This window comes from Macrosteles quadrilineatus, unplaced genomic scaffold, assembly GCF_028750875.1.
Source record: "Macrosteles quadrilineatus isolate MER2022 unplaced genomic scaffold, UCM_ALF_1.0 Scaffold_1__1_contigs__length_201487025, whole genome shotgun sequence".
NCBI classification, from domain to species: Eukaryota; Metazoa; Arthropoda; class Insecta; order Hemiptera; family Cicadellidae; genus Macrosteles; species Macrosteles quadrilineatus.
Genome location: NW_026542594.1, coordinates 38,450,261 through 38,475,805, shown reverse-complemented (window position 1 = coordinate 38,475,805; position 25,545 = coordinate 38,450,261). Strand labels below are relative to the sequence as shown.

General features: G+C 34.0%; 1 protein-coding gene across 30 annotated transcripts in view; it reads left to right on the top strand.

Moving 5' to 3' along the window:
• LOC128982782 (myosin heavy chain, muscle) overlaps positions 1-25,545 on the top strand; it is a 53,706-nt gene that overhangs the window by 10,168 nt on the left and 17,993 nt on the right. For 2 of the 30 annotated variants that reach the window (XM_054401759.1, XM_054401778.1), the window contains 17 exons: positions 240-396; positions 2,201-2,228; positions 2,630-2,735; positions 3,698-3,790; positions 6,310-6,373; positions 6,754-6,852; positions 8,808-8,911; positions 10,174-10,311; positions 10,679-10,798; positions 11,103-11,252; positions 12,257-12,427; positions 17,161-17,340; positions 17,465-17,624; positions 19,468-19,520; positions 20,346-20,433; positions 20,605-20,722; positions 23,609-23,738. In XM_054401759.1, coding sequence (XP_054257734.1) covers positions 240-396; positions 2,201-2,228; positions 2,630-2,735; positions 3,698-3,790; positions 6,310-6,373; positions 6,754-6,852; positions 8,808-8,911; positions 10,174-10,311; positions 10,679-10,798; positions 11,103-11,252; positions 12,257-12,427; positions 17,161-17,340; positions 17,465-17,624; positions 19,468-19,520; positions 20,346-20,433; positions 20,605-20,722; positions 23,609-23,738 — 1,959 coding nt within the window. Of the gene's footprint in view, positions 1-239; positions 397-2,200; positions 2,229-2,629; positions 2,736-3,697; positions 3,791-6,309; positions 6,374-6,753; positions 6,853-7,361; positions 7,466-7,922; positions 8,027-8,807; positions 8,912-10,173; positions 10,312-10,678; positions 10,799-11,102; positions 11,253-12,256; positions 12,428-12,748; positions 12,920-14,405; positions 14,577-15,267; positions 15,439-17,160; positions 17,341-17,464; positions 17,625-18,960; positions 19,014-19,467; positions 19,521-20,345; positions 20,434-20,604; positions 20,723-23,314; positions 23,433-23,608; positions 23,739-24,225; positions 24,347-25,545 lie in introns of all 30 variants that reach the window. The other 28 variants (XM_054401780.1, XM_054401758.1, XM_054401771.1 and 25 more) reach the window with 24 other exon arrangements.

The window sequence follows — 25,545 nt, the reverse complement described above, 5'->3', positions numbered from 1 at the left end:
TTGCAACTGCAATTGCATGGTATAATCCAATGCCTGGCGTCATTGAATTATATAGCAAAGGCCTAGTTCAACCTGTACATACAGAATTTATACTAAAATAATAACACAATCCATAACTGCGTCGAGGTAAGTTATAATGAAAGTAGTTAGAAGGGTTGCCAGCTTGAATGGTAGCGTTCGTTGCATACTCTATGTCGTTTCAGCTGTATGTCTCACTCTGTATTACTCTGTGTCTATAGACCTACTCTGGCCTGTTCTGCGTCGCCATCAACCCCTACAAGAGGTTCCCCGTGTACACAAACAGGTGTGCCAAGATGTACAGAGGCAAGAGGCGTAACGAAGTCCCACCCCACATCTTTGCTATCTCTGACGGAGCCTACGTCAACATGCTTACCAGTGAGTTACGAGAGTAACTGTATACTTTAAATTAGAAACAAACTCATAATACAATGAAATGTACATTGTAATATAGTTAACCGACCCTCCCCAGCACACATCGACGAGTGTGGATAAACACCTCTAAACGCTTCTTTGAAACGATAAAAACGTTGTTTTCGTTATACATACTGCTGCAAAAACGGGTTTTAATACATGCGTTGTGGGGCTACAACAAGTCTGTCAACTCCCTAGGAAAAATACTAAGCTATGAGTCGAGGACATCACCTGTTCATTTTCAGACTTCAAAATTTGTCCGCTGATCATTATTCCCGATTGATACAAATCAATAGCAGACCGTCCTCAACATATTTTGGTCTTTATTGTCTCATCATATTTTATGTTTCACTTCAATCACATCAACATCTGCCCTTTATTTAGAGACATTATCAAATTTAATTTTTTTACTGTGCAGGTACTAATATTTGTAATAGCTGATCGTATAAAATATCCAAATAAGACTGAAGTAACTATGGAGGCTGATTGATAAGATAATAGAATTTACCATAATATTGTGACTTAGTTAGCTTATACAGGCGTAGTACTATAACGTTAAGTATTGCTTGTCACATGGCCAGATGCCTCAATCACACGGCCTGATGCCTCAATCACACGGCCTTATGCCTCAATCAACCGGCCTTATGCCTCAATCACACGGCCTTATGCCTCAATCACACGGCCTTATGCCTCAATCACACGGCCTTATGCCTCAATCAACCGGCCTGATGCCTCAATCACACGGCCTGATGCCTCAATCACACGGCCTTATGCCTCAATCACACGGCCTTATGCCTCAATCACACGGCCTTATGCCCCAATCAACCGGCCTGATGGTGTAGGTTTATTAATTAAAAACCAATTAATTAGCAAAGTATTGTAAATGCCTTAAACACATTTAAAAACTAGTGCAAAGATCCTCAAATCTATATGTTTGGTAAAATAAAATAATTTATTTTTTACTTAAGAATACTTTTGAATTTGTATTAGATTTTTTATTAATTTCCGGCTAGTATTAATTTTAAAATTAACAGCACTATGAGTATGTATTTTAACGCTTCTTAAAAATAAGGCTTTAAATATAAACGTAATTTTGTTTCGTAGTAACTTTAAAATGACAATACGTGTGAATGTGAAAAAATCACAACAAATATATTCTTAGGGATATTGAATTATGATGAATATTTTATCCTAAAGCTCCTGTATTTAATTTGCATTAACCTTAATCACTTAAAAAAAGTATACATCAATTTCAAGCTAAAAATAAAAATTAAACTTACGCTACAATAGTCAAATAAACTACCACGACCACAAGAGTCGTTAATTAACTTAATAACATTAAATTTAAAACTTTCAAGAAATTTATTGGAATATAGTTTATTAATAACTAAACACAGAAATAAACCCATGGTACAAGAATCAGATGTTTTAACCTCGTAATAAAAAAGCCTTTTATTAACAAAGATTTGCATGAAATTTTTTAAACCTCACAGTGAGAACTTCACTTAGTTTCGTCTAGTTAATATTTTAAGAAGTTGTCAGTTTTGTACGTAAATCAGTTGAAAAATGTTAGATGTTTCGATAAATACCAGTATCATTTATTGAAATATTAGTTAAGAAAGATTGACCGTTTGAACGCTATAACCATTGACAGAGTCTGTAAGATTGTACAATCGCACTTGAATAGTTTCGTATTTATATTTATATTAAATGATTGTTGACTACGAAATCAAATTTCACACTAAACCCATTTTTTATCTGTTTCCAGACAAAGAAAACCAGTCTATGCTTATCACGTAAGTAAAAATACAAAGTATTGAAACTTTCACATATAAATTTACAGTTTACAATAAAATTGTTACGATTTAAGGAATGATTCGTCAAATATTACTTTTACATTCATTTATGTTATTATTAAAATAACAAAGACAAATCATTACACAATAATATTCTTACTTAAATGGGCATTTTAAATATGGACCATGTTTACAAAGCTTTATAATTGCAAAGTAGCCCCAGTTATTTGTGAAATAATTAAGTTCTATTAGAAGTAACAATTAAAATTGTTTCACTTGTATTTTCATAACTCTAATACAATTTACCTCACCTCATTGCCTTTGAGTTCATTTAACACTTGTCAACTTTCTTGTCACAAATTTCCTATATTCCGTTTTATGATATATTTTGTGTCAAACAGAGGAGAGTCTGGTGCGGGAAAGACTGAAAACACGAAGAAGGTAATCGCGTACTTCGCCACCGTCGGTGCTTCCTCCAAGAAGCCCACGGCTGAGGAGACCAAGAAGGTACATAAGCTTTTTGTAAACCTTACCATGTCATATTGTACAAACTAACACAATCTATACTTATTTAATACGCAAGCAGGATTTTTGTGACAATTACTCCTCCGAAACTACTTAACCGATTGACATGTTTTTGGTGTCATTGGAAAGAGCGTAACGTGAAGTTGTGCAGGAAACTTTATTTTTAGGGAAATAATGAGAGAGTGAGGCCCTGGGACCCTTTAAAGTTTTGTATTTCTCCTTAAGATTAACATGGTAAACAAACACTGTTATGAAACTCCAGCTGTTGTCAGAAATAAAAAATGAGAAGAAGAACATATGTTAATTGTAAACAGTCAGTAAGTTTACTAATTTAACAGTTTGCTACAAACATTTACTGACTTTGTTGAAATTACTATTTGTATTTGGGTTGGTGTAAATATTACAATGGAAAAAGCGGGAGAGCCTGGATAATTTGATATACTAAAAAGGAAACTGAATTAACGCTGTGCTGCATATCTTAGTAATTATTGAGAGAGCCGCTTGCAAACTATGGAAACATAGGAAAGTCATAGAACACCACCAAGGAGAAGAAATAGAAAATATTTTTTTGTTTAATTTATTATCGTTAAAAAACAAGATCAGCTTTAAAAAAAAGATGTTTACAAGAAATGTTGATTATATCGATGTACATCTTGAGTATTTCCATAATCTTTAAGTCGAATCTTAAAGTCATCAGAAATTATGACTGTTGTTCGTTTTAAAATAAACCCTGTAATACTTAGCAATTGCTCGAATTCGAGCAACAGGTACACTAGTAAGAATAAATCGGAAACCTTTCTTGCAAAGCATTAAAATTCAAACAAATAAAACTTTGGCGCATAGATGTTGTAGTTCGTCAATTAGACAGAACCATTTTGAAGTTGTAATAGAATATGGCTAATGTTTGGTACATAATCGCTAAGTTTTGTATGTTGGTGTTGTAGGGAACTCTGGAAGATCAGGTCGTCCAGACTAACCCTGTACTTGAAGCTTTCGGTAACGCTAAGACAGTGCGTAACGACAACTCTTCCCGATTCGTAAGTATCTTTTACAACTTGACAATTTTTAAAAGCTTATAGTAAAATTTTATGGAATACAGATGTACTAGGGTTGCTTTCAGAGAGGTGAAAGCCAGTTGAGCGGAACAAACGTGATTAGATATTTGAATAAGTAACTAAATGTAAAAAAGTCAATAGATGTACTAATGCTTGTTTTATTGATTAAAATTATAATAATTATTTTTTTTCCTACATCTTGTTATTCAGATACCTCTTCCAAAAGTGGATTATGGTAGTTTTGACCAGGAAAATATTACAGTAGTTGGAATCTGATATTAACATCAAAAAAAAATACTAAAATGGACTGAATTATCAATCATGTATTTCAATGTGTAAAAACGTAAAAACTGCAAAAAGACTATTGAACAAAAAAAAGACGAAAAAAGACTTATTGAACAATAAACTAAGATGGCTGAAATGTATTCCTAAACTTAAGTAATAAGTAAACATCGCATTCAGCAGATTTATGTAAAAACAGAATAATAACAAGAAGGGAAGACATGCCTTAAATACACAATGTAGATTTGGTCTCCAATTACGTCATCGTATCTTGTCACAACAAAGGCCTAATCTAAACAACCCAAATTAATCAGCCTAAATCAGAAATTTCCTTACAACTTTTAGCGTATTTTGCGTTGTTTATTAGACGTTTAAAGTATATTTTTATTCATCCACGCTGTAATATTAGTTATGCGTCATAAACATATTATTTCTTATATTGATTGTTACGTCAATCACATATAATCACCGCCTTCATTAGAAGCTTGGAAACATTCAGGAGGAGGGGGGGGGGGGGGGTGGAGCTAATAGCTAATGCTACTTAACCAATAGTAGTCTCAGCGACCGCCATCTTCTAATAATTTCTGGTGACAGCTTCTCCCGCAATTGGCGAATGGAAAATACTGTAGTAAGCGACTAAGCGTTGCCGGTCCATCTCCCGGCTGTTTGCCATTAGAACCGAATGAATTGCGGTACAGTGAATGAATTACTTAAAAATTATGTAAGTTATATTCCTAATAATGAATTATAGCAAGAATAAATCAAATACAATCCTAATAAACTACAAACAATAATTCAATAGGCTATACTGTATAATTAGAGATTAGTAGCCTACTTCTGGACAGGCCTAGACAATTATCCATACCGTGGTTAAAAGTGGACTTCTATAAGCGTAGGTAATTAATTATTTACTTATTATTATGGTTATAACTGGACGTATGTATAGTCCGTGGCTTGGCAATCAAATAGCAGTAGGCCTATTTATATAGGATAGGCTAATGTTAACATTTGAAATTAAATTACTGAATTGTTACCAAATTACAGTTTCACAAAATTCAGATTCCATTTTCAGCCGAGCCATTAAAATGAGGATTTGCCGAACAATTATTAATTTTACAGAATAGTATTTAATGATATACAACTTTTCACACTTCATAAATTATATGTTAGATTTTCAATGGTCAAAGGTCCAAATCCAAATATTCTTTTCTTTTGGTCTGTATGTAGTAATTTGCTAAAATCATTGACTTTATATAAAGTCAATGCTAGAATACTGTAGATGGTTTGTTAAGACCATGTGCAAGCATTTTTGAAATCGCTTCCCCGTTTAACCAACTATTCCAAAAGATAAAAAATAATATGGTGCAACACAAATAAACAACCCGATTACCTACCTATAACCTACACTTTACCTTCCTAATCTAATCTTACTTCAAAACACTTAATGTAGTCACGAATACTCATAAACCCCGACCTACAGTACCTTCCCCACATGCCTAAATTAGATCAGTATTCAATCTGCGTTTTATTAATAAGTGTAATAACTTACTGTACCGTCGATGTAATTTAACATAATATAACCTGTGAGATATTATCGGATTAAATATGGATTTCGATGCGGTTCGATATATCGCTTATTAAATCCTGATTTCTAACATTGATTTGCTGGCAACACAAATAGGTGCCCAAGAGTAAGTAGTCACTGCGATATACTCCGCGCATTGAGAAAGTAGTTTCGTATATTTTCGCAATTTGCAGTGAATTCCGCGATTTAAAAAATGTTTTAGCGGTATTTTCTTGTTTATAAAGATCATAGAATGGTTTAAAAACGTTTAAAAGAAAAGTCTAGAAAGTTCAGAATTACCTTATGATTATCTTGTTTACATTTTCCTTGTTAATTCATAAAACTGTCATGGCTACTTTAGTCCCATAATTAGCCTAATGTTAAAAATTGGAAATTTTAAGTTACTTTTAAATTGCATTATCATTATCTAATTGAAATTTGTTTGTTTACAAACCATCTAGTCTAAGTAATCTTGCTAAGTTTGGCTGAAATGCGTTCAGCCGTTATTGAGTGATTGTGTTATATTGTTTGCATTGAAGTTGATCCAAAAGAGCTTCGCTCGCTCCGCTCAATTATTAACTACGTAACATAGGACATTGTTTAATTAAATTCTACACACAACTGTTGCTAACGAGTTGTTTGTCTCCTTGTTTAGGGTAAGTTCATCCGTATCCACTTCGGTCCCTCTGGAAAACTGGCCGGAGCTGACATTGAAACATGTGAGTATATTTTAGCTTATAAAACAATAAATGCCTTTGCAATAAGTATATTTAGAAATATTAGAAATACTAGTTAAATTATAAGTATAAATTAGTTGAACATTTTCTGTAGGCTGATGCAGTTTTGCAAAGTAGAATTGGCAAATTAATGCTATAAAAGGTTTTATGAAAACATTTTATCTTTTAAATAGTATCCCTTTTCAGTCATATGAGTATGGTGTTTATTAAGGTTAAATATATTTGGTTATTAAAGTACTTTACTACATTACCATTATGGGATCAGTAACACTATTAATATAAAATGAACATATTAATTCATCACATTTTCTGGAGATATAAGTGAACGAGTACATGTACGACAATGAGTTGTGTTTGTCCAGATCTGCTGGAAAAGGCCCGAGTCATTTCCCAGCAGTCACTAGAGCGGTCCTACCACATCTTCTACCAGATCATGTCCGGCTCAGTACCAGGAGTCAAAGGTACGTATCCTACACTTCACAAACAAACGCCAGTTAGTTAAACAAATTAATGAACCATTTGTTTGGAAAATTATAGTCATAATGATCATTGAACGAAACAAAACAGATATTTAATTATACACATTTTTTCGAAATTTCTTGGTAATCAAAATGAAAATGATACGAACTGTTTTAAAACTCATATCAAGAAACATTTTTACCAAGCTTACAATTTCCATAGAAAAGTTAGATCCTCCTAAACCTTATTACTTACAATTTTTTAATAAATGAGTGTAATTTTGCATATTTAATGTTCCATGGGCATAAAGCTAAGTGATAAAACCAATGATATCGAGTATTTTATTTTTGACAACAACAGTTGGATTTTCTTTACTTTAGCAGCAATGATCAGTGAGACATTGCTGACCAAGGCCAACCCAGTGAGCTGCAGTGGTATTGGGAAATATTTTACAATAGTTAATTCTTGAAGGTTCTAAGTAAGGTGTGTTTTGAGGTTGTGTGTTTAACAGACATGTGTCTTCTCACCGACAATGTCAACGACTACCACTTTGTCAGCCAGGGCAAGACCACGATCCCAGGAGTTGACGATGGTCTCGAGTTTGAGTTGACCGATGTAAGACTTGCTCTCGTGACGATGCTTAAGTCTGAACGCTTTAGTATACTTGAGCGCTTACTTGAGTAGACTTGGCGCTGAAGTAAGATCTGGTATTTGCGAGTAGAGGTTTCTCGCTTATACTGTACCACAAAAACTATTTTGTGGCTTTAATTTTGTTTTTGTGTATTTTTACAACTATTTCTATAAAGGTCACACGACGTCATCACTTAGACCATATACTGGCATTCAACTTGAATCATATTCCATTTCACACCATTTACAGTATTTCATTTTTTTATTGTTTGTTATTTAACAGTACATTTTTTGAAACATCAAACACACAGATATTCTTATCTATCCCCCAACCCTCTGCTCCAAAACCTGTGGCCCAGTAAGACCCTTTCCACGTCTCAAAACGGAGAGGACCCTGAGATGACGTAACCTATCAATAAGAATGCCCACCTTTGTCCTACAGAACAGTGTCTCCTATCCAACAATGTGAACGATTACTACTTCGTCTCCCAAGGGAAGACCACCATTCCCAACGTAGATGACGGAGAGGAGTTTACTATCACAGATGTAAGTAACCCTGTCTCCATCCTATCTCCAACCGTGACATCCTGTACACACAGTAGTTACAGGGCTATCGTCTGATAGTGGATTAACATAGATGTGTTTATGTGTTGTAATGTTGACAGAGATGTGTATGTTGAGTAACAGAATGGAGGACTATTACTTTGTTAGCCAAGGAAAGACCAGGATTCCCGGCGTTAGCGATTATGAGGAATACGAGATTACAGACGTAAGTCTTCTCTTCTTCGCAAAGTCCTTCATACCATATTTTCAAAAACGCTTTCAGACTTAAAATAAAACTATCATGAACACATTTTTCGTATTGAAAATACGCGCTGGTGTGCATTTCCGGCAACCTATTTGCTAAGATACTTGGAGCTCACTTTAGTATATAAAGTGAGAACATTATATACTAATTTGCCAAATCCGTTAGAAAATAAATAACACAGAAGAAACTATATTTTTCCGAACAACATTATCTGATCAAAATTGTAAGTTTGTAATTTGACATAATGAGGTAAACTATTCAACACAAAACATGATCATTTCGTTATGTTAAAAAAATATAAAATAAATAATTTTACATGGCAATGAAGGACTTAGCACCGACTTACTCTGAGCTTACACCATTAACTCGAATGCACGTCGCCAATCTCTAATATTTTTATTTTTACAGGCACCGATCAAATCAGCATCCGCCGTTTCGTCTACAGTCGTCCTTGGCTTATCTCGCTTAGCTTTAGCTTGGCATAACTTAGCTTCTCGCTTAACTATTGCTCTGTCTCAGCTTTGTGCTTCCTGTCTGACAACATCTACGACTACTACAACGTGTCCCAGGGAAAGATCACCATTCCGGGTATGGACGATGGAGAGGAATTCCAGCTTACCGACGTAAGACACTTTACATTCACAGGGCATCATCCCCCTCACCCTTCCAAGGGCACTTGAGCAGAAGCCCTGATAAATACTTAGATGTGTGACACTCTGAACATCTCGACACAGTTCACGTTATAATTGCCTGAGTTTGGTGCACCTATTAAACACAGCTGCACATGTACAATGCAGTTTCCCGAACTTTAGTTCATAGACCCAATTCGTGAGTTTAACGTGGGGATAAGCACCAAGTCTACAGTGGTTGCCGTGCATGTTCCTTCGATTGTCCTGTCTTATCGTTTGACTATATATATCAATGAACCAGGCGGACTGGATTCTATATGTGAAACTAAATCTTTCAAATTTGGTATTTTTTTTTTATTCCTAGTAAGATGTTGTCTATAACAACAAGCTATGCAAATATTATACTATCTTCAGGCAACTAATACTAAATGGCTTTCGTAGGGAACGATAATAACAGTTCTCGTTGTTTTGTGCTGTAAATACACAACAACTTATATTTCACTAATTTTGTTAACAGTAAATCATAATCTTCTTAACTATTTTCTTAACCCAAAATAATTTTAAAATTGAACACTGGCTTCAATATATTTAGTTTTGGCTGTTTCATATTTTTCTTGTATGGAATTTGTAAATCTTCGTGCTTTGCTTAAAGGTGTAAATTTATTATATAAATGTTTCTATATAGTAGAAAAGCATCGGATTTTTATCACAAGATGTCTGGGGATTTTTTTACGTGTTTTGATCTGTGGTAAGTCTTTTTGTTGTTTGCCTGTACTTTTGTAGTAATTTTGTGTTTTTTCTTGAATTTTTTTATTTTGTAGTTAATATTTTTTCTTTTAATATATTATGGAATAATTTTTTAAGCGCTGCATAATTTTTTACAATTTTTATGGATTTACCACATTACTATTTTTATTACACTATTTTATTATTAGTTTAGAACATTTTATTTTGAATGATCTTGATAACGAAAACAAGAGCTCTTACTTATCATATGTTATATTTAGTTCCATTTTTCTGACTGACTTTTGCATTTATCATTGCTTAGTCATTCTTCATTTTTTCAAACTTGTCCAAACACGTTCAGCTCTTGTATTGAACAAATATAAATTTAGAATACTTGCTTGACTTAATTAAAGTCATAAATCATTTTTACAGTCAACATGCTCTAAATTGTAAACTTGCATTTTTTGCGTATGTAGAAGTTTATTTGTAATGATTATTCCTAGAATTAATTTTCACTGTTCTGTATGCAGCAAGCCTTCGACGTCCTGGGTTTCACTCAGCAGGAGAAGGACGACATCTACAAGATCACTGCCTCTGTCATGCACATGGGTGGCATGAAGTTCAAGCAGAGAGGTCGAGAAGAGCAGGCTGAGGCCGACGGTACTGAGGTAAGATCTGCCAGGACAAAATAACTGTTGAACATTTCATAATCATCTAAAACTGCTAATTTACTACCGTACTAAATTATTCTTGCTATGCTATTTTTTCGGGAGTGAGCTGGTATAGTGGTTAGAACGCGGGACTTCGGTCCAAGAGGTCCTGGGTTCAAATCCCACGAAATTACCAATGGATTTTATCTAAGCGATAATGCCGCAACCCCTAGGGTTAGCCTGAAGTAATGTGAAAAACAATCCCGGGCACGTTCGAATATAAATTATCAAAACCTTATAAGTTTCTTTAAACAATCCACTCGTACACTTTAAAACGACAAAAGTTATAATTACTGTTCTTGTAAGCCCGTCTTGTGACTTTCAGGAAGGTGAGCGTGTGGCCAAACTGTTGGGTGTCGACAGCGGCGACATGTACAAGAACTTGCTGAAGCCCAGGATCAAAGTCGGTAACGAGTTTGTCACTCAGGGCAGAAACGTCAATCAGGTGAGTTGACTAAACTTGGCCATTACACTTTTGAGACCAAGTTTTGTTGCTAAGTACGATATTCACCACAACTATAAGATGCTACATATAAATTACGATCTACTTCGAACTTTTAGTTTCACGATAATTTATTTATGCTTTGACAGCTCTAGTGAAAACACTACTGCTGCAATTATGCAGTTCCAAGTTTAGGGGTTCGAGGAAGTAGGGTACTATCGCATTATTTGACTGGTTCATATTCACTTCTTAATATAGTGGTATAACATAGGGGTTATCAGCTGACGGTGGTTTTACTATCTCACAGGTATCATACTCCATTGGTGCCCTGGCCAAGGGTATTTTCGATCGTCTGTTCAAGTTTATGGTGAAGAAGTGTAACGAGACTCTGGACACCAAGCAGAAGAGGCAGCACTTCATCGGTGTACTGGATATTGCCGGGTTTGAAATTTTCGACGTAAGTAATGCAAACAAGAGAATACCTTTTAGCCCTGTAATTTTTATTAAAATACGCCACAAGTGTTTATAAATTATTCTAATTGGCAAAAGGTACTTAAAGTATTTTCATGTGTAAATCCTGACTGAAAACAAAAAAAGTTGAATTACAAACAACTTGAAATAAATGCGAATTTCTGATATGGAATATTTGTTGACGTAGATGCTGTTGTAATTACATATCATTTGAAGTTGGAATCAAGGTACAGCTTAAAATCAATTTGTGGAACTAAACAGGCTACAAGTGTTGTAATGAAAAAAAAAAACAACAACATATTCATAGAGTATACGTAGTTTATCATAATAAAAATCACTCGTTATACTTTAAGTAATCCTTTTTTGTTTGAGTTGACAATCAAGAGATAAATTGAATAACAGATCAAAATTTAAAAGAATAAAAACACAACTTTAAAAATATACACTTATTTAAAATTGTTGGTTAGATGTAACTTTCGATCATAATTAGTGTATATTTAATTAGACTTAAGATTATTTTGTACTGTAATCCAAGAATTCTTTATGATACATAAAGGTATTTTTTGTATGATATCTATAATTTAATTTTTATTCGTTTTAACATTTTGTATTTTCAGATATCTTTTTCAGTTTTTCCACAAACACAAAACATGCGAGAATGAAACTCACAGCTAATTCAGGTTTTTCGCCATATAGTTTGCTGTCCGATGTGTAAAGGCACCTCGATTCCTGGGTTTCATATTTCTGCTGTTTAACGCTGTGCTGAATCATAACGCTTTCAACCGCTTTGCAATTTTAGTTCACAGATTAATAAATATTGATATACCTGGATAATCATTTATGCCATTCATTGCACCAGCCACTTATCTAACATTATTTTCACTACTTTCAATCTAAGGCCACACTATTATACTAATTCGGGAAGACATTTTTATAAGGCATCAACATAAGAATCCAATTCTTATAGTTTTACTAACTTTGTCGTTATAGTTCAACGGATTTGAACAACTTTGCATCAACTTTACCAACGAGAAGCTGCAGCAGTTCTTCAACCACCACATGTTTGTGCTGGAACAAGAGGAGTACAAGCGGGAGGGTATTCACTGGGACTTTATTGACTTTGGGATGGATTTGCTGGCTTGCATCGAGCTGATTGAGAAGGTATTTAGGTGGGAGGGTGTGTACGTCTCGTCCGTATATCTCGTCCGTCTGTCAACTGTCGTGTCCAAAGGCTGCAAGAGTGTATGTCTGTCTAGTCCTAGAGTAAAACAACCTGACGTCGTCCATATATCCTATTTACAGATTAATCATTCATTAACGTTGATAATAATTTGTGCCATTCATTAAACTAGCCATTTATCTAACATTATTTTTACGACTGTCCATCTAAGACCATACTATTATACTAATTCAAGAAGTCATTTAAAAAGGGGTGAACATAAGAACTCATTTCTTAATTTTTCATTTACTTTGTCGTTGTAGTACAACGGATTCGAACAACTTTGCATCAACTTTACCAACGAGAAGCTGCAGCAATTCTTCAATCACCACATGTTTGTGCTGGAACAAGAAGAATACAAGATAGAGGGTATTAACTGGGACTTCATCGATTTTGGAATGGACTTGCTAGCTTGCATCGATCTGATCGAGAAGGTACCTAAAAGGAATATTTGGTTTATAAAGGTCACATTCCTTGGCGATTCCATTCGGAGAAGGTAACAACGTATTTTACTGTGTCAAATCTTCTTCTTCGCCAACACCTGAGGACTAAAGTGTTGGTTCTTTCTCTTCTTCTTTTTGAACAAATCCATTAAAAAATGAAAAGTGTCATACATTGAACTTTTATGGCCTCTTGCATTATTCTTTATTGCACATTTCTTAATGTTTATCATCTTGGAATGTTTTGTTTCTTTTCCAACTATTGCAACGTATCCAAGGCGGAAAAAGTGTTTGTGTCACTGACCTGGAGATCTGGGATAAACTGCTGCTTTGTGTTGGCTTTGACTTTTATGTGAGAACGCATCAATCATATAGCATTTTTTAAGAATGTTTGTCTAAAAACTTGTTCTTAAACCTTTTTCAAATTAATTTTTGAATTTTGCTTTGCTTAATTTTTCTATGCACTTTCTTTATGCTTCTTGTTTAGTCTTTATCACTGGTTAAGCTTCAAATAATTATTAACGAATTCTATTTCTTATTAAATTAGCTATATAATCTGTGTATGTGTGACCAGTTAACATTTTGATTTTAATCCTATCAGTACAATGGATTTGAACAACTTTGCATCAACTTTACAAATGAAAAACTTCAACAATTTTTCAACCATCACATGTTTGTTTTGGAGCAAGAAGAGTATTCCCGAGAGGGGATAGTATGGGCGTTTATCGACTTTGGGATGGATTTACTCGCTTGCATTGAACTTATCGAAAAGGTAAAATGTAGAGTATACAATGACTTGATGGACCAAGTAGTTATTTTAGGAACCCTCGTATACCAAAATTGTATCAATGTTGTAGTTAGATATTTTGTAGTTTACTTGTAAATTTTATCCCTTGTTAATATATTATTTTTTTAACTAAATTTCTGATACGTGATCCGTTCTATACTCTATTTTAAAGAGAGTTGCACGTGTGGTTTTCTATCACGGTTATAAATTAAATTTCGAAGTCTAATAGCGTAATATTCGGAGAAAAAAAACTACGTTATAGAGATCTAGGTTTCAGAGTTACAGCTAAAGCTAATAACAAAGCACCGTCTGCGATTCGATTAAACAACAATTGTTTAACATAGTTTTTGGATTTGGAACTAATTTAAAACTTTAGATAAACATGTAACCTAATTATCAAATACACTTTCATCTCACTTTTCGTTTGGATCCATTTCTTTTCTTGCACATATGTAAAATATTATACTTTTACAATCCTTTGTTCCCCGCATGATACTATCTTTGTTCTTTGTCCTCCTACATGTGCTTCCTTGTACTAAACAATAACACCCAGGTCGACGGGAGGAAGTTGTCTTACATACATCAGCCAATCACAGTTTTTACCAATATACGACTGACAAAGCCCGATCAAACGGGGTTTCCATGTGTCATGTTTTGTTTGTCATGTATTGTTATGAGTGTAACCCGTTATAGTTCAACGGATTTGAGCAACTTTGCATCAACTTCACCAATGAGAAACTTCAACAGTTTTTCAACCACCATATGTTTGTGTTGGAACAAGAAGAGTACTCGAGAGAAGGTATTGAATGGGCCTTCATTGACTTTGGAATGGATTTAGCTGCCTGCATTGACCTTATTGAAAAGGTATAGCGACATGGCCAGTCGTAGTAAGGTTAATCTTCTGTAACCTATCCTTTCATATTCATATAACTAACGCATTGGAGAATAACAATTCACAAGCATGTTGACAGGGCCGAGCATGCTGCTACCGAGATCACCTTTTTACCCTCACAAATCCCTCTCAACGGGACTTTCATTTTATGTTTATGTGTGTAACCCGTTATAGTTCAACGGATTTGAGCAACTTTGCATCAACTTCACCAATGAGAAACTTCAACAGTTTTTCAACCATCACATGTTTGTGTTGGAACAAGAAGAGTACACTCGTGAGGGCATCGAGTGGAATTTCATCGACTTTGGCATGGATTTAGCTGCCTGCATTGAACTTATTGAGAAGGTAAAGCGCATTAAGGACATGCGTTGAGCCGCTGCACGCCTTCAACCCATCTGTTGTTGATCCGAGTATCTTGCCACATTTATGAGCAGAGTGCAATATACACTCAACTGGCCATTGGTTGTAAAGGTCTACCAGTTATTGTAATTCATGCCGAGTTCTGAATAAATATTTAATATGGAGATTAGCTTACTTTATAATAAAATTAATTTGAGCTCTCGGCTGGATATGGCAAGATACTATAGATCAGCCGACCGAGACTACCGTGCTTATGTGATGTTCTATGCTTACCTACTATTCACTTTTTCCTTCCACCCTTAGTACAATGGGTTCGAGCAGTTGTGCATCAATTTCACCAATGAAAAACTTCAGCAGTTTTTCAATCATCACATGTTTATTTTGGAGCAAGAAGAGTACAAGCGAGAAGGTATTCACTGGACATTCATCGATTTTGGAATGGACCTTCTATCTACAATTGAACTTATCGAGAAGGTAGTTTAAGTGTCGGGTAGCTCCGTCTGTGTCGAGTCAATCTAGCCTAGATCTGTGTAAAAAACCCTCACATTAAAAGTAGTTGAAAATGTTTAATTCTTTTAGCTAGATTCGGTGTCGAGTATAATTCTTCGTTAGCTGTTAGCATGTAATGTACGTCACGTGCAATGTACTAAAATGTATAGCTTTTAGCTGCTATCTGTGTAGCCGTAAATATAATACTCGTGTCTCACGGTAATCCTTGCCATACCAGCACCCATCAAGTTCTTCGATTACAACATTTTACCATTTTTTTAGTTTAACGGATTCGAGCAGTTATGCATCAATTTTACAAATGAAAAGCTGCAACAATTCTTCAATCACCATATGTTTGTCCTTGAGCAAGAAGAGTACGAACGAGAAGGAATTAAATGGGAGTTTATCGATTTCGGTATGGACCTTCAAGCCTGCATCAACTTAATTGAGAAGGTACTGTTAGTTCGTCGCTTGTATCGCCAGCCTTCAGGATAACGAGTAACGCTGGAAGTATCGTAATCAAATTAAAAAACGTACCGACTTAAGCTGCGGTTTTCGCTATTGAAAAGTAGTTTTGTGCACGTTGTAGATTTGATATATTAGCTTTTTTTGATTGGAAAAAGTCGACCAGTCATTGTAATAAAACTGCTTTATTATCATTAAATAGTAGATGTTGCTGCACTTTTGTATTAAAAATGTACATCGTTGTAGTACATCGTGTAGTAACGTTTGTAAAAGCTTACTTCTTTTTTTTAATTTTCCCATTAAACTACTGCTGATTTGAAAAAAAGTAATCCAACTTATATAATTTAATAAAACGAACGTGAGATTTTTTAACGTAAAGTAAACTAATCAAATATATTTATCACTAGCGCAACTCCGAGTAATGAAATGTACGTGTCCTAAAACAAGTGTCTATGACAGTAGTTTTATTTCTTATTTTTTTTTTTGAAGAAAATAAATGCCCGGAGGCGACGTCTGTTATCTCGACCACTACTGCATTCAGCTCATCCACCCCACAACCACCTCATTTCCACAACCTTATAAGCTTATAATTAACACTTGTAGTAATGTCTGTGTTGTGTGATTTGCCTTCAACGCTATGTTGCTACAGTTCCAACCGTAATCAGGTAAAGTAGAAGTGCTTTGCGCTCTTATATCGTCATTACAAATATAACCTAGTTGTATTCAATCACTACGAAATTCAACTTCAATGTCAGGTAATTACGAATAAGTATTTTCAGTTGAAACGACCTTGTCTAGAGTCAGATCCTCCAATGAAACGTCTATGCTTTGTAGCACAATCTTAAAATGTAATAAAAAAATAAGATGATTAAAGTTGAAAACGTAACAAGCTATTTTATTTATTTATTTGAAAGTAATGTTTAAAAATCGACAGCCTTGAAAAGCTTTTTTAGAACTCTATATTATGTTCGATTTGATATATTATGTTATTAATTTTAATTCGCTACATTCAGTTAAGAAATTGTAATCTCTTTATAAGGATCACCAACATTTTTATAAAATGATATAATATTTTATATTTACAATATCTACAACCGTCAAAAAAACGCACAATAATTCAAATTATGTTCATTTAGTGAGACAATTTATTTATTATTCAAAATTTGCATGGTAATATTCCACTAACTACTTAACTTACCACCCGATCAGTGTTTTTAATCTTTGCGACTCTGTCTCTTTCAGCCCATGGGTATCTTGTCTATCCTTGAGGAAGAGTCTATGTTCCCCAAGGCCACTGACAAGACCTTTGAGGAAAAGTTAATGAACAACCACTTGGGCAAGTCTCCCAACTTCCAGAAGCCCAAACCTCCCAAGCCAGGCTGCCCAGCCGGTCACTTCGCCATCGGTCACTACGCTGGTGTTGTAAGTATCCTTTGACAATTATTGACCTCCTTATCAAAGCTACTCAGGTTCTATGCTAATTTCAAACAATATGCTTCTAGTATGTTGAGGCTTAAATAACAACTTGTCGTATAATTGCCTTCAGGTATCTTACAACATCTCTGGATGGCTTGAGAAGAACAAGGACCCTCTGAACGACACCGTGGTCGACCAGTTCAAGAAGGGCAAGAACGCCCTGTTGTGTGAGATCTTCGCCGACCATCCTGGACAGTCTGGTGGTGCTGACGCCGGTGGCGGTGGCAAGGGTAGGTATCAGCAGTAATGATTATATGGCTAAAAGATGAATCAGAAGATGTACTGGTGTCAATGGGTCAAATACGCTGTATAAACTGTAAACAAATAGTAAAATATTGGATCACAGAATAGCGGTGTATTTGAAGATCTTTGTGTGAAAAAAGTTTATATGATATTAAGTTTACTTTTATTAGTTTGATGTTAATACACGAATCACCAACTGAGTCCATGTACGTACAACAGAATTCCAGTAGCATGGTTTGAAAAAGTTTAAATTCAAAACCGATAACGATCTTATTTCTATTCTGATACGAAGTTTTGGCGAACGAGCTGGTCTAGTGGTAAAGCGCAGGGCTTCAAATACAATCTCCAATGACTTTAGGCGTGTAGTAAATTCCGCAACCATCTAGCCTAGCTTAAGCAATGTGCAAAACGGTTCCGTGCTAGAGCTTAGGGTTCTAGGAAAGATCGGAAATGTGTAGCTTAGCATGCTGACATTTGTTTCACACATTGTATAAGTTGAAATCGAATTTTAATGAATCCAGCAATGTTTATCAAATCACATCATAGTTTATAGGTGGGTACCCGTAATCTCTTACCACAGATCTCAGATTTAATAACATAACTAAACAACAATACAAGTGATCATTTGTAATAAGATTAAGAGATTGAATTGTTAGACACTTTGTATTGATATATTTTCCAACTAAATCTATATATCTAACTTTATGGACTGACGAAGTAACCTAAACATTATTTTTCCGTGATTCCCTTCATACTTACGTAGATAAATGACTTGTTCTATATTTATGTTTGTTGTAGTACCTATCTTTAGGATATGTGTGAGAGAGAGAGTGTTTGGTATGTTACGATAAACTTCTACTATCAGTTTCCTCTTTTTCTGTGCTCCAAAATGTCACACTATTGTAGTACTTACTTCTGCTCTGTAACTGCTATCACTAACGACTTCGATGTTAGTTCGCTTCCGATCTTCAATAAATCCGCTTAAAACAACGCTGAAAACTATTCCCTGTCATAAATAACCTGATTAGTTAGAAAATAAAAACATAACGCTTCTATTTTAACGAGTTATCTATATTTCAATTTATGCGATTTGTTTTGATAACTATATTGATTGACGATAATTTTTAAATGCTAGAATTCTGACTGCTTTGTCTCCCCTTTCTTCTAATATTAGTTTAACGAGCAGACTGCAATTTACATAACGGCTAGCTTTCTTTATTGCTTTTCTCTTTACGACGTGCTGTGTTAGCTTCAGTTGCATCAAAAAAGTGCCATTCCGAGACGTGGAATAAGTTTGAATTATTGGAATTTCTCTTTTAACAGGTGGAAAGAGAACAAAAGGTTCAGGTTTCTTAACTGTCTCCATGTTATACAAGGTAAATACAGTTACTACAAAGCCTAGCCTCCAAGGCATTCCTTTTCTGAGTGGTCTTCAAAAATAAAACTTAAATTATTGGTTATAGACCAAAATACTGGACAAGGTACGATGATATTTCAACAATTTCTCTGTAAGTGGACCAATTTTTTTATTTGGTTGACCTTTTGCAAGGGGCGGATTAAGAAGTATAACTGGTGGTATAAATAGATGGTCAAGTGTTCGATTTGTTTTTATAAAACTATACCGTGTTATTTTCTCCAATTTCCCGTTTAAAATGTCCAATATCCTTCTTTGATACGCTCTTCATTGTACCTGTCCATGAAGATAGTCTATTATGTTCTTGAAGATCACTCGAGATCCCCAATGTATCAGTATGAGTGGAAGAATGCGAGAGAAAAAGTGAGCTTTAGTTAAGCGATAGATAAGTTACACAGATTCTTTGTTAACACCAGGTGGCCGAGGAAAGAAGGGTGGTGGTTTCGCTACCGTATCTTCATCTTACAAAGTAATCAGCTGACATTGCGATGGTGACGTTGTTGTTTGATAAAGAATTTCATCAGGTGCCTTCACTGTTAAATAAGATCAACTCAATATCGAAACTATTTTAAAAATATCACACAGGCTGTATAAAAGTAGTTTGTTCTACAAATATCAGTTAATTTAACTTTTATTTGACAGTTTTCTCAGTGAAGACACCTGCATGGCCGAACGCGTGTTGAACCGTAAAAAACGGAAACACATGGCCCAGCTTGGACCTACCCCAACATTGCTTGTACATATATCTAGCATACAGATAGTTACGATCTCGACCCCATTGCATGTAAACAGATGTATGTATCATTCATTGTTGTCAATCAGTTAAACCTAAACCACCTCATGTAATTTATTATAATCGGGTACACTTAGATTTTTGACCGCCCAGAACCCTTTCCGCCACAAAAATGTGCAGGACACAAACGTGGCTTTTAGTAGACTGTGTGTGAGTGAATCCTACTTACCATCTCCTTATAGAGTTAATGCATGCATGCTCTTTACAGATATAAAAAATAATAATACATGTCGTTGTCAAATATCTTGACACTTTTTCTAAATTACACAAACGATTTAGAAATATAAAGATAACATCTGTTAATTGAAGGAAAATGTATTTTTTGGACCTGAATTAAATTACATTTAGTTTGTTTAACGTAAAGTCTAATTGTTCTGGTTCTGATTGTTTAGCATATTTGAAGTTTCCAACATATATTTTTTGCAAAGCTCCAATTAGCCACACCTATAAAACTGTTGAATCAAACAATCTTAAAGTTATGTTTCTCTCGTTTCCCTACAGGAACAATTGAACAACCTGATGACCACTCTGAGGAGCACCCAGCCTCACTTCGTACGTTGTATCATTCCCAACGAGTTGAAGCAGCCTGGTGAGTAATCGCGAATTAAATGTACATTTTATTAAATCAAACTAGTTATCAACCTAGTTACTATCAAACTAATTACTTAGTTTATCATCCTCAAGAGCTATTAAAGACCAATCAAGATTTATAAATATTTTCCAGGCAGAGATGATTGTTTGTCTCGTTGTCTGTTCCCAGGTGTCATTGACTCTCATCTAGTTATGCACCAGCTCACTTGTAACGGTGTACTTGAAGGTATCCGTATCTGTCGTAAGGGATTCCCCAACAGGATGGTATACCCTGACTTCAAGCAACGGTAAGTTTCATAATGTTTGAATCTTGCGGATAGAGTATTTGCTCTTATTGTACCTAAACTGTTTGTTCAAATCCATCCAGTCAAATATACAATCTGCAAAAAAACTTTACAGTTTAATTGTAGACCTAAGAATATTTTTACAGTTCACTTTATAGTAGGCTTTCCATATACATGTTTAACCTTAGGTTAGCTAAAAAATTTAAATATTAGATATAAGTGAATGATAACAAACATCAAAAATTGTTTTTATATCAATTTTAAACTTATATTAAAACTGTTAGATATGAGTATAGTTGACAACCAGCACATTTTACAATAGTTAAAAACTGTTTTACAACTATATTGTAACAATTTTACAACAATTTGAAAACTGTTTTTACAACAATTTTAAAATTGACTTTGCAACAAGTTAAAAATTGTTTTCACATAGGACCAACCATCCCATGGGCATATTCTACATAAACACGAAATAATTAAGATTTTGTATGAAATGCATATATATCAGTTGAGAATTTTGATTAAACAGTTCATAAAAACTAATTTTGAAAAAAAAACTAAAATCAAAATTATCATCCCCCACCAGGTCTTCAACCCAAGACCTCCAATTTGGGAACCCCTTAACTTACCTCAGAGCTATCTGTGGTTGTTGATTTTCATGTTTTCAATCGGTCAAAGAGGAGCCGATAATTGCAATGGTTGCAATACTTAATATTTTTGATACTATGATTATGTTTAGGCATCAAGTTGTTGAATTGATTTTCTAGGATTTGAGGAGGATACCGGTATTTGAATATAGATGAATTAATTATCATTGCTAATGTTATTATAATAATTGTTATATGATTAATTCATCCCTCCCCCTTTAAATTGTTCAACTACTAAAAATTTGCTCAAATAACTAAAAAAAACAACAAAAATATTTGCATTATTAGTATTATTATTATTTTATGTTAAGCAGGTGTTCCATCACTGTATCTAGTATCACAACTATCACAATTAACGTCATCGGTAACTTATCACAAAAATCGGTAACTTATGCATAATGAATTTACCTATTCAATTAATTTAATATTCATAATGTAATAACTACTACGAAATTATAAAGAATTGTATTATATTAAAAAAATTCTTTATAAGAAGAATTATTTAATTGCCATGCTTAACCTGTACAATAAACCGAATTTTTTACGTATTTTAATAAGTACTTTTCCAATTACTTCATTTCATTGTTTAATTACAATTAAAAAAAATTAAACATTATAAACTGTTATTTAAACATGGTTGATAAAACCTATTTATCTAGTATATATCAAAATTAAATGCAAGCAAATTTAAAAACTGCCATAAATGGGATACAACCCATTAATTATTAAGATTAAACATAAATAATCAAACAAATTAAACATTTATTTCAAAATTGTTGGAACTTGTATTTTAATAACTACAAAATAATTGTTTAAGAGTTTTGTAAACAATTTAAATGTTAAAAAATTGATTTCAAAATTGTTGAAACTTGTTTTTTGAGAACTACACAAACAATAATTGTTAAATAAATAGCATTGTAAACAATTTAAACATTGTTTTAAAATTGTTTATAGAAAAACTAAGAATAAAACAATTTTAAAATTGTTGTAAAATAGTCGCAACTCGTATTAAAACCTATTTTTTATACTGCAAAAACTGATTGTTAAACAATTTAAAGACTTTCAATCTTACATTAAAATTGTTGTAATATGAAGTCTAAACCAAAATGGCATACAACAATTGTAATACAGCTTTTGACAATTTTTAACAATTTTTTGCTTATTGTCAAATTGTTGAAACTTGTATTTTAAGAGCTGCACAAGCAATTATTAAATAGTTTTCTAAATAATTTAAATATTATTTAGAAAATTGTTTTAAAATTGTTTACACTGTGATTAAACAACTTATTAGAAAACTAAGTATAAAACAATATGAAAATTGTTGTAAAATGGTTACAGCTTGTATTAAAACTAATTTTTTAAACTGCAAAAAACTGATTGCTTAATAATTTTGAAACTGTTGTAAAATAGTTACAACTTTTATTAAAACATATTTTTTTTAAACTGGATAAAACTGATTGCTAAACAATATTAAAATTGTTGTAAAATAGTTATAACTTGTATTAAAACCTTTTTTGACAGGAAAAAAACTGATTGTTAAACAGTTTTAAAATTGTTTCAATTTTATATTAAAATTGTTGTAATATGAAGTTTAAATCAGAATGTTTTAAATTTGTCATACAAGAATTGTAATACAACTTTTGACAATTTTTTAAAATCTTTTTGCTTATTGGACATGAAATTATAAAAAATGGGATGACCAATTTATTATTAAAAGTTTAATCTAATAATTATATATTGCTTTAAATATATTACCTTTGAAATTTATTTAAATAAGAATAGTGTGAAAAATGACATTTTAATTCCATTTTTCTACATGTTGTGTTGATTTGATAATAAGTAACAGATCCAGCAAGTTAAATTGGCTGATTCAGTTGTATCTTGGATTCCAAGTTGAAGTGTGTTGAATGTAGAAGGTGGACTAAGTTTGTTGTGTGTGTGGGTATAGATACATGATCCTAGCTCCTGCTACCATGGCTGCTGAGGCTGACCCCAAGGTTGCCGCTGCCAAGTGTCTTGAGGAAGTTAAACTTGACCCCGAGAGCTACAGGATTGGCCACACCAAGGTTGTCCTGACCCTTGCACCCGTGTGACCCCGCTTATCAGTATCTTGGAACATTTCGCTGATAAGCTTTAGAGATTTATCCCTTTGCCAGTTGGGTAGTTTTGCCCTTTGCCCCCGAACCAGTAGAGGTTTTGATCCTAGCACGGAATGTTTCATTCAATCTTTCCTGCACGCTAGGTACAAGATCCTTGCTCCTTCCGTCGTTGACAAGCTTGTCGCTTCTGGAGCAGAAGAGAAAGCAGTGGCAGAAGCTGTTTTAGAGAGTGTTCAGTTGAACCCCGAGAGTTACCGTCTGGGTCACACTAAGGCATGTACCCCTGTGTCCCGAACTGCAGAAAACACAAAACACACCAACAAATATCTTGGACTGCATTTTCTTAAATTAGTATAAATGGTATAGAATCCATATTAAATTTTATGATTGTTTTATTGGTGTCAGTAAAGCTACGAAATAATAAAATACCTACTTTTTGCGAGTTGTTCTATTTTAAGCGTAACATTTCTCAGACTGTGTTTTCTGCAGTTATCCACTGATCAGTGTCAAACATGTGACTAACTCATGTCACTAATCTCGGAAGTCCCTGTAGACACGGCTGACTACCGAGGTGTGGTGTACTGTATAGGTCAACAAAGCCGATGGAGTTGCAGACTAGTTGCTGTTGTTTGTAGATAGTTTGTAGATTTAAGCATGAGTAGTGTATTAGCATCTCACAATCAGTAGCACACACCAACTGTTGTAAGATGTCTATTGTAGTGTATTATGTGTTGGTTTTACCCCTTCCTCTCGTGCTCAGATACAAAATTCTGAACGCCAAAGCAGTAACTCCGACTATGACTCCTGAACAAGCTGCTAAAGCCATCCTTGAATCTATTCCTTCTTTGGAACCTGAACAGTACCGCATGGGTCATACCAAGGTAGGTTAAGGGTACCCTTCCTTGCCCTCGCTTCTGTGCGTACGTCAGATGCAACTTGAATTACTATATATATAACCATTCTTCATGAGTTTGTTCAACTGTATAACACACTACTATGTCAGCAATATTAACTGTGAATGTAATCGGCTCACTAAAGTATCTCGTACAAATTTGACAGTAAATATGCTGTCAAAACGTGTATACAGTATATGATTTTTTCATCTTCGAGAATAATTATTATGTCTAAAAAATAATAACACTTTGTAAACCAAATCTATTACTCAAGTTTACACTATCTCAACTTTTCGGGAATATTACTCTTAAAAAGAACCGCCTGTTTACAGTTTTGTAATCTTGATTATTGGTTGACTGTGCGACTTTCTATAAAATAAATCTACTGTGAAATCCATATATAAATCACAAAGTACCCATGAACTTTTGAGATAAATACAAGTCACACGTTCATAAACTATATACTTAAAATGTTCGTCATGACGAGAAACCTTGCGCAAAACTATCCATTATTTCATAAATTGCCCTTTAAAGTCGTATTCCTTTCCAGAGGGAACTTTCCACATACCTAATGTTAAAAATACCTCACCTGATTTGTATTTTATTCTTTCAATTTATCAACTTATTAAAATCATGTGTGATTATTTACTTGCATTGCTGTATTCTGTTTTGTTTATTTCAGCGTAACTTATCCAATCAATAGTTTTGTTAATACCATTAACTATACACTTATGACGTCAACGGGGTGAAGCCCGTGGGTAACAGGTAGATTATTTGTAATCAGTGTTGTGGTTTACTGATAATAAATACATCATTTGTATATTTTTGTCTGACAGTTTGGACCTTAAAATAAATACAGTTGTTCTATTTAGGGGTTTTACATAATTTCATTCAGTAATTTTTTACGTATTTGGATGTCAATGGGTAACGAAACATACAAAAGTATTATTTCAACATGATTCGATAAAAATACATAATTTACGTACAACAAATATTTATTTATAGATTTATAAATTATTCCACACATACGACATGGTAAAAATACTTAAAAAGGCTACGCACGTTGTTAAGTCGTGATTAAGGCCCAATTCACACCGAACGGACGTCGGGCGGAGACGTGGCACGGACGAGGCACAGACGTGGCAGTGACGTGGCGTGTTCAATGCACACCGAAGGGACGGTGAAGG